The 22,512-nt window shown below is 37.2% G+C and overlaps 1 protein-coding gene across 4 annotated transcripts in view; it reads left to right on the forward strand.

Annotated features, from left to right (window-relative positions):
- RPS6KC1 (ribosomal protein S6 kinase C1) overlaps window positions 1-22,512 on the forward strand; it is a 204,436-nt gene that overhangs the window by 89,312 nt on the left and 92,612 nt on the right. For 3 of the 4 annotated variants that reach the window (XM_044916375.1, XM_044916374.1, XM_044916376.1), the window contains 2 exons: window positions 4,653-4,768; window positions 20,178-20,270. In XM_044916375.1, the coding sequence (XP_044772310.1) occupies window positions 4,653-4,768; window positions 20,178-20,270 (209 nt within the window). The remainder of the gene's footprint in view (window positions 1-4,652; window positions 4,769-20,177; window positions 20,271-22,512) is intronic. The other variant, XM_044916377.1, reaches the window with a different exon arrangement.

Genomic DNA, 22,512 nt, shown 5'->3' on the forward strand with positions numbered 1-22,512 from the left:
CATCTCAAACAGGCATATTTTTTTTATGTTACTAAAGTTGTTAAAAAAAAAAGCACCAATAAACAAAAACTCATTCCCTCAAACCCACATTGATTTGAATGTTCTTTCTAATATGATAAATCTGAGTTAAAAACCTGGCATGTTTGACCAAGAACACAGTGGCAGAGGGGCTATTGGAGAGTGTTTGTTGGAGTAGAGAAATAGAGATAAGAATATAAGATGTGCCTAAGTAGAGTCTTATGTGGGGATTAAATTCTGTGCGAGTAGCAAAAATCAGGTATAGTCAAAATACTCTTAAAAATCCCTTAAAATTTTCCGTAAAATACGTATTTACTTTCAAGTAGTCTAGCATTGTTAATTTTTCCTTCAGCATTGCTTTTCTTTTGTTGAACCAATGATGAGGCATTTGCAATATTCTTTTTGGTGGCTAAGGGTAGAACAACAGAATTGGAAGAACTACTTTTTATTCTAGTTTGTGAAACTGATTTTCACTACTTCTGTGAATAAAAACGCCTTTTGGTTTTTTTATGGGTAAATGAGAAAAGGCCCGTGTTTTCCAAAGAAATCCTTGGGTAACAAGGATGTTTTGAGAGACCACTGTTTCTTAGAAAGGCCCATTCTCTTTCACACAGTGTGAAATTTATACCCCTTTGTAGCTCTAATTTTCTTGTGTCCTTGTCTGTCATCTCAGTCTCTTTCTGTCTAATTGTACTTTGCTATCTTGTCTGATAGGCTCCCGTCTCAACTCTTATGCTATGCTTATTTTCTCTTCATCTTTGTTCCCGTACTCACTCGTACTTATCCCATGCTCTATATTTTTCTTGTTTGTTCTACTCAGTAACAGTAGCGCAATCCACTTCATCATCTGAAGCATGGTATCATAAGACCTGGTTTCCGTTTAGTCTCATATTAACTTTGCTATAAGAAAGACATTCCACATTCCTGAGCCTTAAGTTCCTCAGTTAAATAAGGAAGGTAATATATCTCTTATAAACAGGATTTAATATTATGAAGGAGTGCCAAGAGGTGATGGCTTCTTAAATAAATTAGAATTTCATGATTCCATTATCTATAGACTGTGCCTTCTATAAAACTTAGTAACTTAAGTCAGAGTTGGTGCTCAGAGACATGCAGGATAGTCAGTGCAGTGTTTCTAAAAATTTCAGGGACAACTTTGGACTTTCTCATTTCTGTTCAGCTATACCCGATTCTTTCACAGATCATACTCTGTAATCACCCTATATCCATCCTCTCTCCTGATCAGAAATTGATAAGGTTGACACAATATACATAAGACGTTTTTTTCTGGTACAGTGGAACTTTTTGACATAAAGTAAATAATGAGAGTAGGTTTTCTCTTTTGAATGCCAGAGCCTGGTGGAAATTCTTACTGTATCCAAATTATTAACAGAAATGTAGAGAAACTTAATGAAGGTACTGGTTTATCTTTAGATGGAATGTAAAATATGTATCCATTTTTAAAAGCATTTATTAAGTGTCTACGTGGATATAATACTGAAGAAATAATGGTTACATGACCCAATATGGGATTAAAAGTTGAATTCCAGATAACCTAATTTTCCTTGAAAAATATTCATTATGGGCTGTGTGTGTGTCTTAACATGAAGATTAAGATAAGGTTAGAGTTGATGGAGAATTTTTAATCAGTTGATATCTGTTTAAAGTCATATTTATCAATAATTTGATCAGTTAAAATTATTCTGGAAATCCATAGATTAATCTTTTCTTCCTAGTACTTCACAAACCTCAGTAAGTGTCCAGCAGTAGAAATCTGCAAGAGGTGATTTTCATCCTTGGCCGCTACTATTGATCAGCAGTGGTTGTGACCTACTTTTAAGGGGCTGGTAGGGAAGGAGTCATAGTATGTATATTTAAGGTTACTTTTAAAAAGCCTTCAGTATTCCATCACTTCATTGTTGTTTCCATGGAAGCAGAACCACTGTCATCAGCAGGAGTCCATTTCAACTGCTGGCTTCCGGTTCTTGTTTCTCTGTTACTATGGAGACTGCCTAGAAAGCAGCAGAGATACCCAAAGTTTAAAAAACAGTGATTTGATTACAAACTGTGGTTTTAACTCTAGCTTGAATTAGGTGCTCCATAGTCTTGGCAGTTTTGAATTTCATATTATTTTGGGAGACAAATTAATTTTTTTGAATAAAGCAAATTTTGAAGTTGTGTTAAAGCTTGTAATCACACTGAGTTAAAAAACTAAATTGCCATAGTTTCTATTACAGTTTAGCCTATGCTGAATCAGAAATTTTAAGTGGGAGATTTAAATTAGGGCATGAAAGGTAGAACCTGCAATGAGAAGTGCTCATGATAATGGAAGTAGCAGAGTTTATGAACAGTAAACTCAAAACTAAAGGAGGAGTAATGTGTAGAAATAATGAATGTTTCTTATTTATGTGGCACATTTTACCTTCACAACATGTTTCAATTACTTAGGTCACTTTCACAGATACATTGTATAAAAATAAAAGATTGGGTTTAGAAACTCAGTGAATTTTAAGAACAGAGGCAGGAATCATACTGATATTGTAATTTTAATTGAAGTTTGAGGAGTTGGAAAGTTAATAAATGTAGACTATTCCATGGTTAAGAAGTGATAGAGATTCTTGCCTGCAAGACTAGTTATATTTTTGAGTTACTCATAAAGGAGAGAAGAGATGGAATAGTAATGTAAAAATTGTGAAAGGAAGGTTGTTTTTTTTTGTTTTTTTTAGCAAAATTGCAATCCCAATTTGCTTGCTGTTTTTCTTTGAGGGCTCTATTCAGTCTGGATTCTTCGGTTTGCATGTGAGAAAATACACATTTGAGCTACAGTAGGCAAAGAATGGCAGGAATGTAGCTTCCGCTGAAATCTGGGACCCCAGTCACACCAGGATTCCTTTTTTTGTCTCTCATAACTGCTTCTCTCTGTTAAAGTCCCTCTTTCTGGTTGGTTCTTTGCGCATTGGCAGAAACTAAGGCTGCTGGCAGTTCCCAGTCCTCTTATTTCCAGCGTCAATAGCAGAGGGGGACTGATTGGCCCAGTTTGTGTTGGGCCAATTCCTCCCTTTTCCAACTGTGGCCAAGAGGGTGGGGTTCTGTCATTGGTCCAGCTTGTGACAGAGGACTCACCCTTGACTGACTAGTAGGGGGGCAGAGGAACAGATCTGAAACATGAATGCAGTTTTCTTTCACACCACCTTGTCAAGGGCTGGTAGTGGAAGTGGAGAGGTGGAGGGCTACAAAGGGGAGAAGTAAGGGCCATTACCCAGAAGAAATAGAAGATGCTATTCTAGGCAGAAATAAGGTTTTTCTACTAGTAGTCTTTGGGGGGAAAATACCTGCTTTACTATAATTCAGTTCAGTTCACTTCAGCAACACAGGAACGTTATTTTGTAGGATTTGGTTTAGAGAGAAGCCAAGATTGAAAACCTTTACAATTTAGTGCTTCTTGTATACAACTGTCTTTGTTGTGGTGTCTTTTATGTATAGTCTCCTTTAATCTTTGCAGTCATTTGAAGTATATATTTAGAGAATGAGGAGGAGGGTCAGAGAGTTGAGATGATTTATCATAGGTCACATGACTAGCGAGAGGCAGAGCCAGAATTTAGATAACCATGGTTTCCAGAATGTAATCAAGGGCACTTTCCACTGTATGATACTTGCTTTTTGGTTAACTTCATTCAGAAAATGCAGAAAAGTACTGTGTATGAAGTGCTTTGGTAAAAATGAGTCGTAAATGTATAGAATATTATGAAAGGAGCCTTAGAGATCATATGGTACAGTGGTTTTCAAACTTTCAGTCATGGAGTCCTTTCTTCAAACGAAATGTTGTATCACAGTCAGGTATATAAAATGGGTAAAAGCTTAGGATCATTCCAGTCTAGAGAGGAGAGAGCCCGGTACTTCCTTCATGGGCTAGACCACCTCTTTTTCGAGGTCTTGAGTTCTTTGGATACCCTTTGTTTAGAGAAACAGAGACAGACAGGGTCAATGACTTGTTCATTTTCCTATAATTATATATTACAGGGATTTCAATTACATTATTTTTTTCTCTTTTTTAAAAGTTTTTATTTTAATTCCAGTTGGTTAACATACATTTCAGTTACATTCTTATTTTCAGTCGTAAGGTGGATGACGATTCGTTGTTAATGAAAAAACCATGAAGCTTACAAAAATCAGAGTGACTTCAGAGTTACCCTAAGTAATTTTATTCTCCAGTTTGGTGGTACTTTTAGAAAGGCATATCAAATCCATGTCGTGGCTCTTACTACACATCTACTGCATTTAGTCCCAGTTTGTTGAATTGGAATTGCATACTGCCTGGACTAGGCTAGTTTTCTGTTTGCAGAGCTTTTTTATACTACATTTCTTTTATATCAATACCTCCTATAAAAGGTATCAAGTTCTCTCTATATATTTAAATAGGAAAATTTCTGAATTTGGATAAATCAAATTTATGGTGGTAATATTTAGACCTTGCTGATACTAATAACTTTGATGTCTGTTCCAATTTTGAATCTCTCTTCTTTTTAGTTAGAAATGTGAACAAGTGATGAACTGGGTAAAAAGTTAATCTTCAGATTGGATAAAAGAAAATTTGTTTATTTTTCACATGTCCTGGCTTTGTTTTCTCCTTTTAGGAGAGTCAAGCCCGACCCGTCGAGAAGCTGTGAAGAGGAGAACAGCAGAGTATCTCATGCGAGCAGAGAGTCTTTCCAGCCTTTATGGAAAACCTCAACTTGATGATGTATCTCAGGTATGTCTTACATTTCATTTTGTATTTTTTTTAGCCATTTTTGCTGTGTTGTGTCTCGGCTTTATTTATAATTAGAATGTTTGAGAATATTGGTCTTTGGAATTTTATCAATAATTTTATAACAAGTTATTGGTGGGAAGAGCATTAAAGCGAGCCACCAAATGTGGAAGAAAATGGGACTTGCTTTCTCCTTTTTCTCAGCCCTTTGTCCCTTACTCTACCCTTAAAACTCCATGTGTTAAAATGATGGTAATTTGTACTGAATTTTATTTGAAAAATTTTTAAGGTTAATTAATGGTTTTTGTACAATTCCTGTACAGTTTTATTGATTCATGCTAAAACTATTTAAGCATAAGTCCTACAGCTGCTATATATAGATCACCTAGAATTATAAAGGCATAATTCTTTTTTTTTTTTTTTTAAAGGTTTTATTTATTTGACAGAGAGAAAGACAGCCAGAGAGGGAGCGCAAGCAGGGGGAGTGGGAGAGGGAGAAGCAGGCTTCCCGCGGAGCAGGGAGCCCGATGCGGAGCTTGATCCCAGGGTCTTGGGATCGAGCCCCACATCGGGCTCCTTGTTCAGCAGGAAGCGTGCTTCTCCCTCTCCCACTCCCCCTGCTTATGTTCCGTCTCTCGCTGTCTCTCTCTCTCTGTCAAACAAATAAATAAAAATCTTAAAAAAAAAAGAGTTTCTTCTTTATATAAACTAAGTTTTTTCTGATATAATTTAAGAATTATATCTTCTAGAGATGGGAGAAAGTGCTTATTTTCTTAATTGATCTAAGATTCAGGTGAGCTTGTTCGTATCCCAGCTGTATCATTTGAAGCCATGGAAGACTGGACAATTTTAGCTTCAGTTTCTACATCTGAATAATGATAATATTAATTCCTTTCTGGGTTATTGTTAAGGATTAAATGAGTTTAAAAAAATCACTCATATATATACATATGAGTGTGTGTATACATATATGTGTGTATACATACATAGACACACACTCATGTGTGTCTATGTATGTATATATACGTGTGCATGTGTGCATTCACACATCCACACAGATACTGCAAATCAAGTGCCTACCTCATAAAAAGACCAGCCTAGAAGCTAAGCTTATAAGAGTAGCTTAATAAGTGTTAGCCCTGTTTTTCATCTCCCTTCACATACTGCTTTGTATATTTTTTTCCATATTTTTTAATGCTTATATACTTTTTGACAATTATAACATGTCTCAATTTTCTAGTTTTAAAAATAGCCCAGTACTTAACTGGGCTATTAGACTTTTTGTTGCTGATTTTCTGAGTCCTTTTCATTTTGTGTGTGACCTTTTAAAATATGCAGTTATCAAACAAATACTTATTAGTGAGAATTCTCATTGTTAAGTGTTTGACCGTTCCTTTTTTTTGTTTTAGAGAGAGCAAGAATGCGTGTGTGGTGGGGGGAGAGGCAGAGGGAAAGAGAGAGAATCTTAAGCGGGCTCCACATCCAGTGTGGAGCCCAATGTGGTGCTTGATTTCATGACCCTGAGATCATGACCTGAGCTGAAATCAAGAGTCGGGCACTTAACCGACCGAGCCATCCAAGAGTCCCTGACCATTACTTTTAGAATAAAAAAATTACAACTCTATTTGGAAGTAATATACTTTTGTAACTTGTTCTTATATAATGAAAATGTTTTAAATAAGATATCTGCTGTTTCATTTTCAGATTATTATTCTGTGTTCTGTTTGCTAATCTTTTCCTATTTTCTATCATTGTTGGTTTAATTGTATTATTAAGTTTATTTTTAAACTCCTTACTATTTTATCCTTTTTAAATGAATATTTATCTAAAGATTACTTTGAACTCAAGTCTTATTTTCTGTTGGGTTGACAGCCCTCCCTGTGTCCAATCCTGATGTGTACTTTCTCAATCCCATTTTTGGGGACAATTATAAAAGTAGTAAATAGGATGGGCCTCTATGAACTTACTTGTTTTACTAATTCATCTTGTATGTAAATATTCTAACAGTTTTAGAAAATTACTAGTATTTTATTCTTTCCATTAATGTTACCTTTGAATGTTCTACCTATTCTTACTCCTCAAACTCCCTACTTATGCAGCCCCTGTTATAGTTTTCCATAATCACTTCTGTGAACAATAATTTATTAAGCAAATAAATAAAGCCTGCTGTATAGCTTTTGACTTGGAGAAAGGAACCATAAAATATATCAGTCAGAAATTCCCTTCGAGCGTAACTTCTAATGAAAATTAAACAAAGGAGATCTAATACAGGAGAACTGGTTGTATTAGATTATATATTAATTCACTAAGCATTGGTTAAGACTCTCTATGAATATATTATCAATATATTGATGGATATACTTTGGAGTTATACAAAAGATAATGACACAGTCTCTGCTTTTGCAAACTGTATATAGTATAATTGAAGCCCCAAAATGTGCATCTCATTGAGGAAACGAAAGTTAGAATGGTCAGAGTCATGTAGAATAATGGGAACTTGTATCAAAAAAGGGTAAAAAGAACTACCTAGTGAATCAGATTTGATGTGCTAGGATTTTTTTCAACTCTTAGGCAAGGATGCTAGAGGACAGTTTTTCTTGCTAGAACAAGATGTTTCTCTTTGGTTACTATTTGCTTTTTATTTCACTTCTGTATTTTATGCTGTTGAACCTGGCCCTTAGTTAGGTCAGAGGCATGCTTATTTTCTTATCTATTATTTAACTTAAATGTCTTCTTGAGGTTCTTGATGAGCTTGGTGAATTCACTATTTCCTTCTTTAACCCTCTTTGGGCTTCAGTTTCAACCAACACAATGAGAGGATCAGTATAAGTGATTTCTAAGGCCCTTTTAGCTCTTAAATTCTGTGCAAAGCAAATATTATTTCTCTCTAGAATCCATGTGCAAGTATTTCTTTCTAGCCTGGTTGATTAGGAATATAAAGGAATACCTTCAGGTGTTAAAATTTTGTGTTGATTGTTGTTTTCCCCATTGGTGCAGTCCAGATCATGACTCATTCCACCCGAGTTTTCTGTGCTGATTTAAGCTTTTGCTTTATTGAATTTATTTATGAGACTCTTTTGTGGTAAATATAAAAGTTCTGAACTTCCCAGTCATTGATGGTAATATCCTTTTTAAAAAAGGACAGAAAGGAGCAAAAGCACTCTTTGTTTTCTGCATTACTTTATTATTAATAGGCTCTAAGAAAACTTAAGGGGCAGGTTTCAGAAAAAAAGGAAGTGAACTTTGAAGTAAAGGTGAAGTCTTTTTTTTTTTTTAGGCATTTTGAAAAAGATTTTATTTTATTTATTTTTTTAAATTTTTTTATTGTTATGTTCATCATCATACATTACATCATTAGTTTTTGATGTAGTGTTCCATGATTCATTGTTTGTGCATAAAACCCAGTGCTCCATGCAGAATATGCTCTCTTTAATACCCATCACCAGGCTAACCCATCCTCCCACCCCCCTACCCCCTAGAACCCTCAGTTTGTTTTTCAGAGTCCATCATCTCTCACGGTTCGTTTCCCCCTCCAATTTCCCCCTCTTCATTCTTCCCCTCCTGCTATCTTCTTTTTTCTTTTCTTAACATATATTGCATTATTTGTTTCAGAGGTACAGATCTGTGATTCAACAGTTTTGCACAATTCACAGCGCTCACCATAGCACATACCCTCCCCAATGTCTATCACCCAGCTACCCCATCCCTCCCCCCACACTCCAGCAACCCTCAGTTTGTTTCCTGAGATTAAGAATTCCTCATATCAGTGGGGTTATATGATACATGTCTTTCTCTGATTGACTTATTTCGCTCAGCATAACACCCTCCAGTTCTATCCACGTCGTTGCAAATGGCAAGATCTCATTCCTTTTGATGGCTGCATAATATTCCATTGTATATATATACCACATCTTCTTTATCCATTCATCTGTCGATGGACATCTTGGCTCTTTCCACAGTTTGGCTATTGTGGACATTGCTGCTGCAAATGTCGGGGTGCACGTACCCCTTCGGATCCCTACATTTGTATCTTTGGGGTAAATACCCAGTAGTGCAATTGCTGGATCATATGGTAGCTCTATTTTCAACTTTTTGAGGAACCTCCATACTGTTTCCCAGAGTGGTTGCACCAGGTTGCATTCCCACCAACAGTGCGGAGGATTCCCCTTTCTCCGCATCCCCGCCAACATCTGCCATTTCCTGACTTGTTAATTTTAGCCATTCTGACTGGTGTGGGGCGGTATCTCATTGAGGTTTTGATTTGGATTTCCCTGATGCCAAGCGATGTTGAGCACTTTTTCATGTGTCTGTTGGCCATTTGGATGTCTTCTTTGGAAAAATGTCTGTTCATGTCTTCTGCCCATTTCTTGATTGGATTCTTTGTTCTTTGGGTGTTGAGTTTGATAAGTTCTTTATAGATTTTAGATCTAGCCCTTTATCTGATGTCATTTGCAAATATCTTCTCCCATTCTGTCGGTTGTCTTTTGGTTTTGTTGACTGTTTCTTTTGCTGTGCGAAAGCTTTTTATCTTGATGAAGTCCCAATAGTTCATTTTTGCCCTTGCTTCCCTTGCCTTTGGTGATGTTTCTAGGAAGAAGTTGCTGCGGCTGAGGTCGAAGAGGTTGCTGCTTGTATTCTCCTTTAGGATTTGGATGGACTCCTGTCTCACATTGAGGTCTTTCAGCCATTTGGAGTCTATTTTTGTGTGTGGTGTAAGGAAATGGTCCAGTTTCATTCTTCTGCATGTGGCTGTCCAATTTTCCCAGCACCATTTGTTGAAGAGACTGTCTTTTTTCCATTGCACATTCTTTCCTGCTTTGTCAAAGATGAGTTGACCATAGAGTTGAGGGTCCATTTCTGGGCTCTCTATTCTGTTCCATTGATCTATGTGTCTGTGTTTGTGCCAGTACCATACTGTCTTGATGATGACAGCTTCGTAATAGAGCTGGAAGTTCGGAATTGTGATGCCACCAGCTTTGCTTTTCTTTTTCAACATTCCTCTGGCTATTCGGGGTCTTTTCTGGTTCCATATAAATTTTAGGATTATTTGTTCCATTTCTTTGAAAAAAGTGGATGGTATTTTGATGGGGATTGCATTGAATGTGTAGATTGCTCTAGGTAGCATTGACATCTTCACAATATTTGTTCTTCCAATCCATGAGCATGGAACGTTTTTCCATTTCTTTGTGTCTTCCTCAATTTCTTTCATGAGTATTTTATAGTTTTCTGAGTACAGATCCTTTGCCTCTTTGGTTAGATTTATTCCTAGGTATCTTATGGTTTTGGGTGCAATTGTAAATGGGATCGACTCCTTAATTTCTCTTTCTTCTGTCTTGTTGGTGTATAGAAATGCCACTGATTTCTGTGCATTGATTATATATCCTGCCACTTTACTGAATTCCTGTATGAGTTCTAGCAGTTTTGGGGTGGAGTCTTTGGGGTTTTCCACATAAAGTATCATATCATCTGCAGAGAGTGAGAGTTGGACTTCTTCTTTGCCGATTTGGATGCCTTTGATTTCTTTTTGTTGTCTGATTGCTGTGGCTAGGACTTCTAATACTATGTTGAATAGCAGTGGTGATAGTGGACATCCCTGCCGTGTTCCTGACCTTAGGGGGAAAGCTCTCAGTTTTTCCCCATTGAGAATGATATTCGCTGTAGGTTTTTCATAGATGGCTTTTATGATATTGAGGTATGTACCCTCTATCCCTATACTCTGAAGTGTTTTGATCAAGAAAGGATTCTGTACTTTGTCAAATGCTTTTTCTGCATCTATTGAGAGGATCATATGATTCTTGTTCTTTCTTTTGTTAATGTATTGTATCACATTGATTGATTTGCGGATGTTGAACCAACCTTGCAGCCCAGGGATAAATCCTACTTGGTCGTGGTGAATAATCCTTTTAATGTACGGTTGGATCCTATTGGCTAGTATTTTGGTGAGAATTTTTGCATCCATGTTCATCAGGGATATTGGTCTGTAATTCTCCTTTTTGATGGGGTCTTTGTCTGGTTTTGGGATCAAGGTAATGGTGGCCTCATAAAACGAGTTTGGAAGTTTTCCTTCCATTTCTATTTTTTGGACAGTTTCAGAAGAATAGGTATTAATTCTTCTTGAAATGTTTGGTAGAATCCCCCTGGGAAGCCATCTGGCCCTGGGCTTTTGTTTGTTGGGAGATTTTTGATGACTGCTTCAATTTCCTTAGTGGTTATAGGTCTGTTCAGGTTTTCTATTTCTTCCTGGTTCAATTTTGGTAGTTGATACATCTCTAGGAATGCCTCCATTTCTTTCAGGTTATCTAATTTGCTGGCATAGAGTTGCTCATAATATGTTCTTATAATTGTTTGTATTTCTTTGGTGGTGGTTGTGGTCTCTCCTCTTCATTCATGATTTTGTTGATTTGGGTCATTTCTCTTTTCTTTTTGATAAGTCTGGTCAGGGGTTTATCAATCTTGTTAATTCTTTCAAAGAACCGGCTCCTAGTTTCATTGATCTGTTCTACTGTTCTTTTAGTTTCTATTTCATTGATTTCTGCTCTGATCTTTATTATTTCTCTTCTTCTGCTGGGTTTAGGCTTTATTTGCTGTTCTTTCTCCAGCTCCTTTAGGTGTAGGGTTAGATGGTGTACTTGAGACCTTTCTTGTTTCTTGAGAAAGGCTTGTATTGCTATATACTTTCCTCTTAGGACTGCCTTTGATGCATCCCAAAGATTTTGAACAGTTGTGTTTTCATTTTCATTGGTTTCCATGAATTTTTTAAATTCTTCTTTAATTTCCTGGTTGACCCATTCATTCTTTAGTAGGATGCTCTTTAGCCTCCATGTATTTGAGTTCTTTCCAACTTTCCTCTTGTGATTGAGTTCTAGTTCCAAAGCATTGTGGTCTGAAAATAGGTAGGGAATGATCCCAGTCTTTTGGTACCGGTTGAGACCTGATTTATGACCTAGGATGTGATCGATTCTGGAGAATGTTCCATAGGCACTAGAGAAGAATGTGTATTCCGTTGCTTTGGGATGGAATGTTCTGAATATGTCTGTGAAGTCCATTTGGTCCAGTGTGTCATTTAAAGTCTTTATTTCCTTGTTGATCTTTTGCTTAGATGATCTGTCCATTTCAGTGAGGGGGGTGTTAAAGTCCCCCACTATTATTGTATTGTTGCCAGTGTGTTTCTTTGCTTTTGTTATTAATTGCCTTATATAATTGGCTGCTCCCATGTTAGGGGCATAGATATTTACAATTGTTAGAGCTTCTTGTTGGGTAGACCCTTTAAGTAGGATATAGTGTCCTTCCTCATCTATTACAGTCTTTGGTTTAAAATCTAATTTGTCTGATATGAGGATTGCCACCCCAGCTTTCCTTTGGTGTCCATTAACATGGTAAATGGTTTTCCACCCCCTCGCTTTCAATCTGGGGGTGTCTTTGGGTCTAAAATGAGTCTCTTGCAGACAGCATATCGATGGGTCTTGTTTTTTAATCCAATCTGATAGCCTGTGTCTTTTGATTGGGGCATTTAGCCCCTTTACATTCAGGGTAACTATTGAAAGATAGGAATTTAGTGCCATTGTATTGCCTGTAAGGTGACTGTTACTGTATATTGTCTGTGTTCCTTTCTGGTCTATGTTGCTTTTAGGCTCTCTCTTTGCTTAGAGGACCCCTTTCAAGATTTCTTGTAGGGCTGGTTTCGAATTTGCAAATTCCTTTAGTTTTTGTTTGTCCTGGAAGCTTTTTATCTCTCCTTCTATTTTCAATGATAGCCTAGCTGGATATAGTATTCTTGGCTGCATATTTTTCTCATTTAGTGCTCTGAATATATCCTGCCAGTCCTTTCTGGCCTGCCAGCTCTCTGTGGATAGGTCTGTTGCCAATCTAATGTTTCTACCATTGTAGGTTACATATCTCTTCTCCCGGGCTGCTTTCAGGATTTTCTCTTTGTCTCTGAGACTCGTAAGTTTTACTGTTAGATGTCCAGGTGTTGACCTATTTTTATTGATTTTGAGAGGGGTTCTCTGTGCTTCCTGGATTTTGATGCCTGTTTTCTTCTCCAAATTAGGGAAGTTCTCTGCTATAATTTGCTTCAATATACCTTCTGCCCCCCTCTCTCTTTCTTCTTCTTCTGGGATCCCACTTATGTTGTTTAGTCTTATGGTATCGCTTATCTCTCGAATTCTGCCCTCGTGATCCAGTAGTTGTTTATCTCTCTTTTTCTCAGCTTCTTTATTTTCCATCATTTGGTCTTCTATATCACTGATTCTCTCTTCTGCCTCATTTATCCTAGCAGTTAGCGCCCCCATTTTTGATTACACCTCAGTTGCCGTTTTGATTTCAACTTGGTTAGATTTTAGTTCTTTTATTTCTCCAGAAAGGGTTTTTCTAATATCTTCCATGCTTTTTTCAAGCCCAGCTAGTATCTTTAAAGTGATGATTCTGAACTCTAGATTCGACATCGTATTAATGTCCGTATTGAGTAGGTCCCTGGCAGTCGGTACTACCTCTTGTTCTTTTTGTTGAGGTGATTTTTTCTGTCTTGTCATTTTGTCCAGAGGAGAATAGATGAATGAGAGAACAAAATGCTAACAGGGTAACAACGTCCCCAGAAAATATACTCTAAACAAATCAGAAAAGACCTGAAGCCGGGGGAAAAGAAAGGGAAAGAAAGAAAAAAGAAAAAGAAAAAGATAAAAACAAGCAAAAACAGAACAAAACAAAAAAAAACAGAATATGATCAAATATGATCAGGCTGGTGCATAGATCAGTGCCACACACTAGATTTTGGGCATATTTTGGTCTGTTAGAAGAAAGTGTCTCCCAAAATTTTAAGGAAAGAAAAACTTATATATGTATAAAAATAAGGGTTGATAATGATGACGGGATGGAATATGACTATAAAGATGAAAATTATAAAAAATTGTATAAAAGGAATTGATAAGAAGTTGTTTGAAAATAGGAAGAAGAGGATTTAAAAAAAAAAGAAAAAAAAAAGGGAGAGAATGTGATCAGGCAGGAGAGTAGAACAAAATCATACACTAGAGATTTAGGGTATATTTTGATCTGTTAGAAGAAACTATCTCAAAATTTTAAAGAGAGAACAATTTATATATATATATATATATATGCCAAAAATAAGGGTAACTACTATGAAGGGATAGAATATGACTCTAAAAATGGAAAATAAAAATGTTTTTTAAAAAGGGGATTGAGGGGCGCCTGGGTGGCTCAGTTGGTTAAGCGACTGCCTTCGGCTCAGGTCATGGTCCTGGAGTACCGGGATCGAGTCCCGCATCAGGCTCCCTGCTCGGCGGGGAGACTGCTTCTCCCTCTGACCCTCCCCCCTCTCATGTGCTCTCTCTCATTCTCGCTCTCTCAAATAAATAAATAAATCTTTAAAAAAAATAAATAAAAATAAAAAGGGGATTGATAAGATGTTGGTTGAAAAAGGGAAAAAGAAAAATTAAAAAAAAAAAAAAGTTAAAAAAAATTAACTTTGAAAGACTAAAGAAAGAATCATGGTAAAAAAGCCATGGATTCTATGTGCACTATTCCCCTAGTTCTGGAGTTCTGCCGTTCTCATTGATAGGTAAACTTGATCTTGGCTGGCTGTTCTCGCTGATCTTCTGGGGGAGGGGCCTGTTGCTGTGGTTCCCCAATGTCTTTGCTAGAGGCGGAATTTCCCACCCTTGCAGGGTCCAGGCTAAGTAATCTGCTCAGGTTTGCTCTCAGGAGCTTTTGTTCCCTGCAAGCTCTCCGTACAGCTGTGGAGGCCGAGAGTGAAAATGGCGGCCTCCCAATCTCCGCCCCGGAGGAGCCGAGAACTCAGGGCCCCGCTCCTCAGTGTGCCCCCAGAGAAAAGCAGTCAGTCACTCCCGTCTCCCCAGTCTCTGGCCGCACTCCGTGCTCACCCGGCCTGTGACCGAGCGTTTCTATCTCTGGCACCCGACTGGGTGTGGAGTCTCCAAACCCAGCAGATCCCTGCGGTGTGCTCCTGCGCCGCTCCTCCCCGGGGGAGGAAGGAGAGTCTCCCTGGATCTACCGCTTGTTGGGTCCTTGCTTCCAGAAAGTGGTCGCTTTTCTGTTCAGAGAGTTGTTGGTATTCTTTTCTTCGATCTCCTGTTGAGTTTGTAGGTGTTCAGAATGGTTTGATCCCTATCCAGGTGAATTCCTGAGACCAGACGAAATCCAGGTCTCCTACTCCTCCGCCATCTTGCTCCGCCCCCAGTAAAGGTGAAGTCTTAACTGACGGAGACAGAGTTCTTTTTCTCTTCCTTCTTTTTTTTTTTTTTTAAATTGGAGTTGACTTTGAATGATTTAAGAATTAATATTAAAAGAGGATTTTCCTGGAAAAGACTTGGAGTAGCTTTTTTGCTCTTTTTGGCTCTAGAATTTTAAACCAAGATCATTGAAATTTAGAAAAAGACAATAATTCTTTTTTTTTTTTTAAGATTTTATTTATTTATTTGATAGAGACACAGCGAGAGAGGGAACACAAGCAGGGGGAGTGGGAGAGGGAGAAGCAGGCTTCCCACCAAGCAGGGAGCCCGATGCGGGGCTCGATCCCAGGACCCCAGGATCATGACCCGAGCCGAAGGCAGACTCTTAACAACTGAGCCACCCAGGCACCCCTAGAAAAAGACAATAAATGGTCTATATTTAGGACATAAAAGGTTGTGTAGTTTCTAAAGTGTGAATACATTTTTTGTCATGCATTTAAACAAGGTGTGAATGAAAATTAATATGTAGAATGCATGCCTTTCCTGAATATTTATAGATTTTGGGTACAATTGCTATAATATTGAAAATATTTTTCTGTTGTGCATTTTGTTCACTGGTATTATTGATACTTCTCAATTTTCCTCTAGAAAATATTTATTTTTAAAATTTATTTTATTTTTTTAAGATTTTACTTATTTATTAGAGAGAGAGAACATGAGAATGGGGAGGGTCAGAGGGAGAAGCAGACTCCCTGCTGAGCAGGGAGCCTGATGCAGGACTCGATCCCGGGACCCTGGGATCATGACGCAAGCTGAAGGCAGTCGCTTAGCCAACTGAGCCACCCAGGCGCACTGGGAAATATTTTAAAATGAGTGTTGTGTCACCCTTAGTGAGAAATGGCCCAAGCAGCAATGGCAGTCAGTGGCAATCTACTTCAGTAGTATAACATCCTTGAAATGTGATCTAAGAGAGGCGTAGGAAACGGGGTTGGAGGGTTAATAAGGTGCCAGTGAAAGTCTTGGCAAAGCCAAAAATTTACGGATGAAGCCAAATTCAGAAACTATAGTATAGTTAACCATCAGGTTTCAGAGTGTGGGTTCTTGATATGTTTTTTCATGCTTTTACCCTATCTCCCCACCCTTCCCCCAAACTTACTCTTAGGTTACAGATAGCTAACCCTATTCCAGATGTGCTTGGTGGACCAGCAGCATCAGCATCACCGTTAGTTTGTTGGAAATGCAGAATCTTAGCCTCTCTCAGACTGACCAAATTAGAATCTCCATTTTAACAAGGTCCTCTGATGATGTGCAAACACGTTAAAGTTTGACAAGTACCGCACTCACAGATTGGTAAGAATGGAGGTAGATCTCAGTGAGAACAGGCATTATTATCAAGTGAAGAAGACTATGGGCAGGATAAACAGCAACTTTAAAGAAATCAACAAAAACAAAGGTAAGCGTCACTCAGCCATTTAGAGAATGTAGAACAGAAATAGTAAACAGATTTTATTGGTGTGTTTACTCTAATCCTCTGGTAATGGCTGCCAAGAACACTGTATTATGAGAAAGAGAGTGAGATTAACAGAGATATCTGCCAAGGGCTTGAGCAGTGGAATGATATATATTTGCCATCTTTGGTTTTGAAGATTGTTGGATCATTATACATTTTTTTTTTAAAGATTTTATTTATTTATTTGAGAGAGAATGAGAGACAAAGAGCAGGAGAGGGGGGAGGGTCTGAGGGAGAAGCAGACTCCCTGCCGAGCAGGGAGCCCGATGCGGGACTCGATCCCGGGACTCCAGGATCATGACCTGAGCCGAAGGCAGTCGCTTAACCAACTGAGCCACCCAGGCGCCCGGATCATTATACATTCTTATAAGACCCATCATGTATCCCCCCGCCCCCCACCTCCTCTGTTTTATTTTGGTATAGGTGAATACAACTGTTCGTTGGTTCTCTAGGCATCTTTTGTTACAGTAGTTAATATATATAAGTGAAAATTTTACTTTTTTCATTAAGGAAATCAGCCATGTTTCCTAGAAATACACTGTATTCCCCCGCCCCCCCCCATTCCCTTAGCATTGGCTGGATTTTCCCCAGTGTTATATTATTTTGTAAGTAAGATTTAATCCCCTCTTATCTATTATCTAGTTTTGTCATCTTAGATTGCTTAACCTTGCCACTTCTCAGTTTTCTCATCTGAGAAAAAAAAAAAAGAGAGAGAATGTTGGACTTGATCTCTGTCTCTTTCTGTTCTTAAAATTCTGTGGATTTATGTTTCCTTTTGCCATCTGAAAAAAGGAATAGATCTATAGGGATTCTGCCCAATTTAAACGCTGCATATAAGGAATACAGGATTTTTTATTGATGATTTTATTTCATGATCTTTCTTTGTTCATTTCTCTGATCTTAAACTTTTATAGATGGTTAAAGTGGAAAGAGAACTTTAATGATCACTTTGCCTTTGGTCTTTCCTCATTACAATTTCACCATTCCCATCTTTGCAGAAGTAACCTTACTAAATCACTGTTTTCTTTGGGTTGTTTCTCATACAAAAACTTGTATTCTAAACTCTGGAGAATATGGTCCAGACCTGGCATTCAAGGCCTGTGAAAACTGGCCGATCCTAAGTGCATAATTTTATTTTCCTTTGTTCTACAATGTGAACATTTTTTCCCCACCAGGCCAGTTTCCTTCCAATCCTATATATAATATCCTTTTCCTAACCTAATTTCAACATAGCATTTAAAATCCTTTTTAGTTCCACTTGTTTCTGAGGCTACAGTTTATCATATACGAACTAGTGACTTATCTCTATTGTCTTGTATTTTTAAAAACTGTTTTGTTGTCATTTAATTTTTCATGTTTTTGGCTTATCTCCCCAAATAAATTATAAACTTTTTGAAGCTAGGGGATCCTGCTTTTTGATGGTTTTTGTTCTTTTCAGTTATAATGTCGGCATGCAATCAGTATTCACTGAAAGGTGCAGGAGAGATTTTACAGTTTGCTATCTTTGTTGTTGAGATTGCTACAGTGAACCAAAACCTTATTTTGGAAACGGAAAGATCCAATGACATCAGTGAGTAAGAAGGTATAAGGTAGAAATGGGAGATAGGGGGCACCTGGGTGGCTCAGTCAGTTAAGCGTCCAACTTTTTGATCTCAGCTCTGGTCTTGATCCCAGGGTCGGGATTTCAAGCCCTGCATTAGGCTCCATGCCGGGTGGCTCAGTCAGTTAAGTGTCCAGCTCTTGATTGATCTCAGCTCAGGTCATGATTTCAGGGTCATGAGTTCAAGCCCTGTGTTGGGCTCCATGCTGGGTTGGGGCCTACTTAAAAAAATTTAAATAAATAAATAAATAGGAGATAGGGATGTTAGACTCATTTGGCCATATTTTTAAAGATAAATGTAATGGATAAATTATCATTTGAGGTATTCTTTTCCCCTATAACTTTTCCTCAACACTTCTCTTAACCAAAAATCACAAGCAGCTCTTACTCTTCCTTGATAATAGAATAGGGGAAGATGAATTTTTATTTTTTTTTATTTTTATTTTTTTTAAAGATTTTATTTATTTATTCATGAGAGACAGAGAGAGAGAGAGAGGCAGAGGCAGAGGGAGAAGCAGGCTCCCTGCAGAACAGGGAGCCTGATGCGGGACTCGATCCCAGGACCCTGGGATCATGACCTGAGCCGAAGGCAGACGCTTAACCGACTGAGCCACTCAGGCATCCCGGAAGATGAATTTTTAATTATCAGAATGTGTTGTGGAGTAGAATAACTGCAAACAATACAATAAGAAGTTGGGGCACACCGAAGTTAGTCCTTGCTTGCTAAACCTAAAAACAAACAGAAATTTGAAAGTGATTAGAATTGTTGCTGTTAGAAAATTTCACAAATGATAGTTTTCCCAGCTGTAAATGACACCTGATTTATCTGTGTTACCTCTTTCTCATGTTTTCCTCCTCTCTTCCTCCTTCCTGTCTTTTCTTCTCTCCTTCCAACTGACACGCTAGGAGCTGTATGAAGATGACTAAGGTGTATTTTCTGTTCTCAGGGAGCTCCGTGTCTAGTGATACTGGCCTGCACAGGGACTTGAAGTATCAAAAGTGGTATCTCAGTAACTGTTAATCATGACATTTCATTAACCAGGCTATTTATCTTCCATTCATGGGGAGAATAGTGTTTCCTATATATTCTGATAGACTTCTGACAACAAACAAGTCTGCTTTGAGGCTACATTAAAGGCATTGTGTCTCCTGTCATCCTTTGCAGCATTACCATTTTACTATACAGATTAATATAACATTGCCTTCTGGTTGTAAATGCCAAATGGAGGTGTCTTTGGAGTTTATTTCGACTAAAGTCATACTTTACTGATAGGGAAAAACTAAGACCAAGGGCTGGGGAGTTAGGATTATTCTTTTATCATATCTGGTCCTGAAATATCCTTTCCCGTTTTCATTGATCTTTTCTGTAGCCAACAGACCTAGTTTTTTCACATAACGCATGTTCAAATATTAAAACAAAATTGTTTTCTCCTGTAAATCATCTCTTTTCTAGGCTTAAACAACCTCAGTTGTAACAATTATTGGTTATATGATGGAGTTTCTTAATTTCTCACTGTTATTGACAGTTCTTCTGGTTAACCTTGGATCTGCCAGTCCTCTTAAAATACATAGTATATATTTATGAAGTAACATTAAAGGACTATAGTTTCACGCCGAGAGAGAATGACTTGTGTTGCCTCTTTCCCCAAGTTTATTGATAATTACATTGTTTTTTTAGTACTCCACCTCTGAATTACTCTTGAGCCATCTGGGGTAAACATAAGGCTGTGATTCATGGTTGGCTCAGTTTTCCATTTGTTACAAAGTTTCATTATAGCTGTACAGTTTTGAATTGAATTATTGGTCTAGAAACTATACCAGCTTATTATTTTTTCTTTTTAAAATTTTGTTTTCAATGTTATCATGATTTATTTACTTGAAACTTTTTTCTTGCTTTTTCTTTTTGATTTTCTTTCTTTTTGATTTTATTATTTTTTTTATTTTACATTACAGACAAACAGAAACTTCCTCCTTTCATCTTTCCATTCTCTGACTTATGATAAATTTAGTTTCCTTTGGCCTGGCATTTGCTTCAGCAGGCAGTCTTCCTTCAAGTACCTCCCTGATTGATGTATAATCTTTGATATCTTCCATTAGCCTCCAGGATCACTAAGTTCAAGGCCCCCTTGGAACCTAAGGAGCCCTGCCGAGGAGCTGAAGGCCTTCAGAGTCCTTGGGGTGATTGACAAGGTAATTCTTCAGTGTCTCTTCAAGAGTTCAGTCATAAATCGACTGCATGCTGACATTATGTCTTTGAAGCTCTGGATCTTAAGGATATGAAACAAAAGGAGAAAATGACTCAAATGCATCTGCACTTTAAAATAACAAAAGCAGAAGAGAAAAAGCTTTTATCTAAGCAATTCATGTAAGGTCATGCAAAATATATTTGAGCTAAAGGAGAAGATGCATATTTGTTGGCATTCAAGTTGAGTAAGGGTTTGGTTTTATAAACCTGTTTGAGCAGGGTAAAGATACACTTTTTGTTAGTTACAAAGACTTGTTAGTAATTTTCAGCATTAAGTGGTATAGTCAATCTAATGATCAAATAGAAAAATGGCACTCTCCTAAGAACTACCATTTACTGAGTACCTACTATGTATCAGGCCATCTATTAAGCATATCATATAAAACAACTTGTTTAGTCCTTCCCGCAACCCTGCTTTTCCCATCATGGTAGGAAAGTGATAGTTAGAACAGGGTAAGTAACTTGCCCAGAAGTCACATAGCTAGTTTAGGGTAGTACTGGAATTCAAACCTAGATCTTTGTGAATCCAAAGCATTTTTTTTTCCTAGTACACCCCTCCCCCCACACACACCTTTATACACACATACTTTTGTATGTGGAATAAAAATAAAGAGATAACAGAGATATCTGCTTTTGAGTTTCCCCAAATTTGGTGACATCTCAGATACGCCAAAAATTCACAGTACTGGCTGAGAGCTTACAAGTGTAATTTAAAAACCATACACAGTAAACCATGTTTTAAATGTATTTATCAACCACCACCTTACCTTTCAGAGTAAAAGAAAATGCTTTATTTAGTATTAAGGTATAAATTTAGGTCTTCTTTTTATATTAACCACCTTTTATGAAGCACCTTACTGCTCGTTCGTAATTTACTGTTCATTGAGTACTTCTTATGTTCTAAAATATGCATGTGATTTGTTGCTAAAACTAAACATAAACAGTATATCTCAGGCAAGTTAGACAGGAACTAATGGTTTGCGATATTCCGAAGGGAATGTTAGGTTGGATATTACATGAAGTTCTCAGTGTCTTATTAAATCTTATAAGTACCATTTTTCTCAAATTCGTATAACTGAATTTTGACTTAAAGAATTCTAAGCAGTAGTACTTTTCAGCCTGAAACATTTCTTTAACCATGTTTTTCCTAGCTTTTCCAGTTTGGAGAACATTCTATTTGAGAGTACAGGGAAGCAGAATAGGAACTGACTAGTTCCCAGGTTCTTGGATTTCTGTATGAGCAAATACACTTTTTTGATGTACAGTGTCTGTTCCCTCTCTTTGATGTATTTATTTTGATAAAGCATGACCTTTCATTGATATGCTCTAATCATGAGTAAGTCATCTTGAAGTCCTGGTAATATCTATGAGTCTCACAGGTTTATCCAAACAAGCACTTTCAGCAGTGGAGGAATTCTTAAATTCTGTGTTGAGGCACAATTTGCCACTGTCTTTATTCTGTTAACCTGGGAAATATGCTGAGAAGGTGTTGAGAAGGTGACATTTAACTTTCTAAGTAGAGATAAGGAATATGTATTTGGGAATTAATAAGCTTTGCAAATAATCTTTTAAAATTTACAACAGAGTCACTCTTTATAAAAAAATTACTAGATTTTTAAAAATTTGAATTATTTTAAGATAAATTCTTTTCCATTTGGGTTTCAGAAACTGGAACTTTGGAAGAACAGTGTTGAATACATTGAAATGGCTAGCAGATACACAGGATATATTAATCTAAGCCTGTACAGACCACAGTTTCTCTGATTCTCTTTCATTGCAGTATTTGTTCTTTATGAGTTATTTTGAATGTTATTGTCTGTAAACTTAGGAAAATAAAATGTCCCTAGGAATAGTATTTTACAGACTTTTAAATAGAAAGTAAATCAAATCTGTTCATCAATATCTAGACCGTAAGCTCCATGAGAACAAGATCTTGTCTTTCTTGTTCTCTGTATTCTCAGTGCCTAGAATCATGCTTGACACATAATGGGTGCTTGATAAATATTTGTTGAAGGAATAAATTGAAACTTGAATAATTTTAAATATATCATATATAGAGTGACACCTACTGGTATAATGTGAGACTGTTCCCTAGTACCATTGCTCAAGACACCCAGAGAAATAATAATTCCATTGTTGTATCTTGGTCTAGTATTCAAAGGGAAATAAATGACTTTTTCTTCTTCA

This window comes from Neomonachus schauinslandi, chromosome 6 (genome assembly GCF_002201575.2).
Source record: "Neomonachus schauinslandi chromosome 6, ASM220157v2, whole genome shotgun sequence".
Taxonomy (NCBI): domain Eukaryota; kingdom Metazoa; phylum Chordata; class Mammalia; order Carnivora; family Phocidae; genus Neomonachus; species Neomonachus schauinslandi.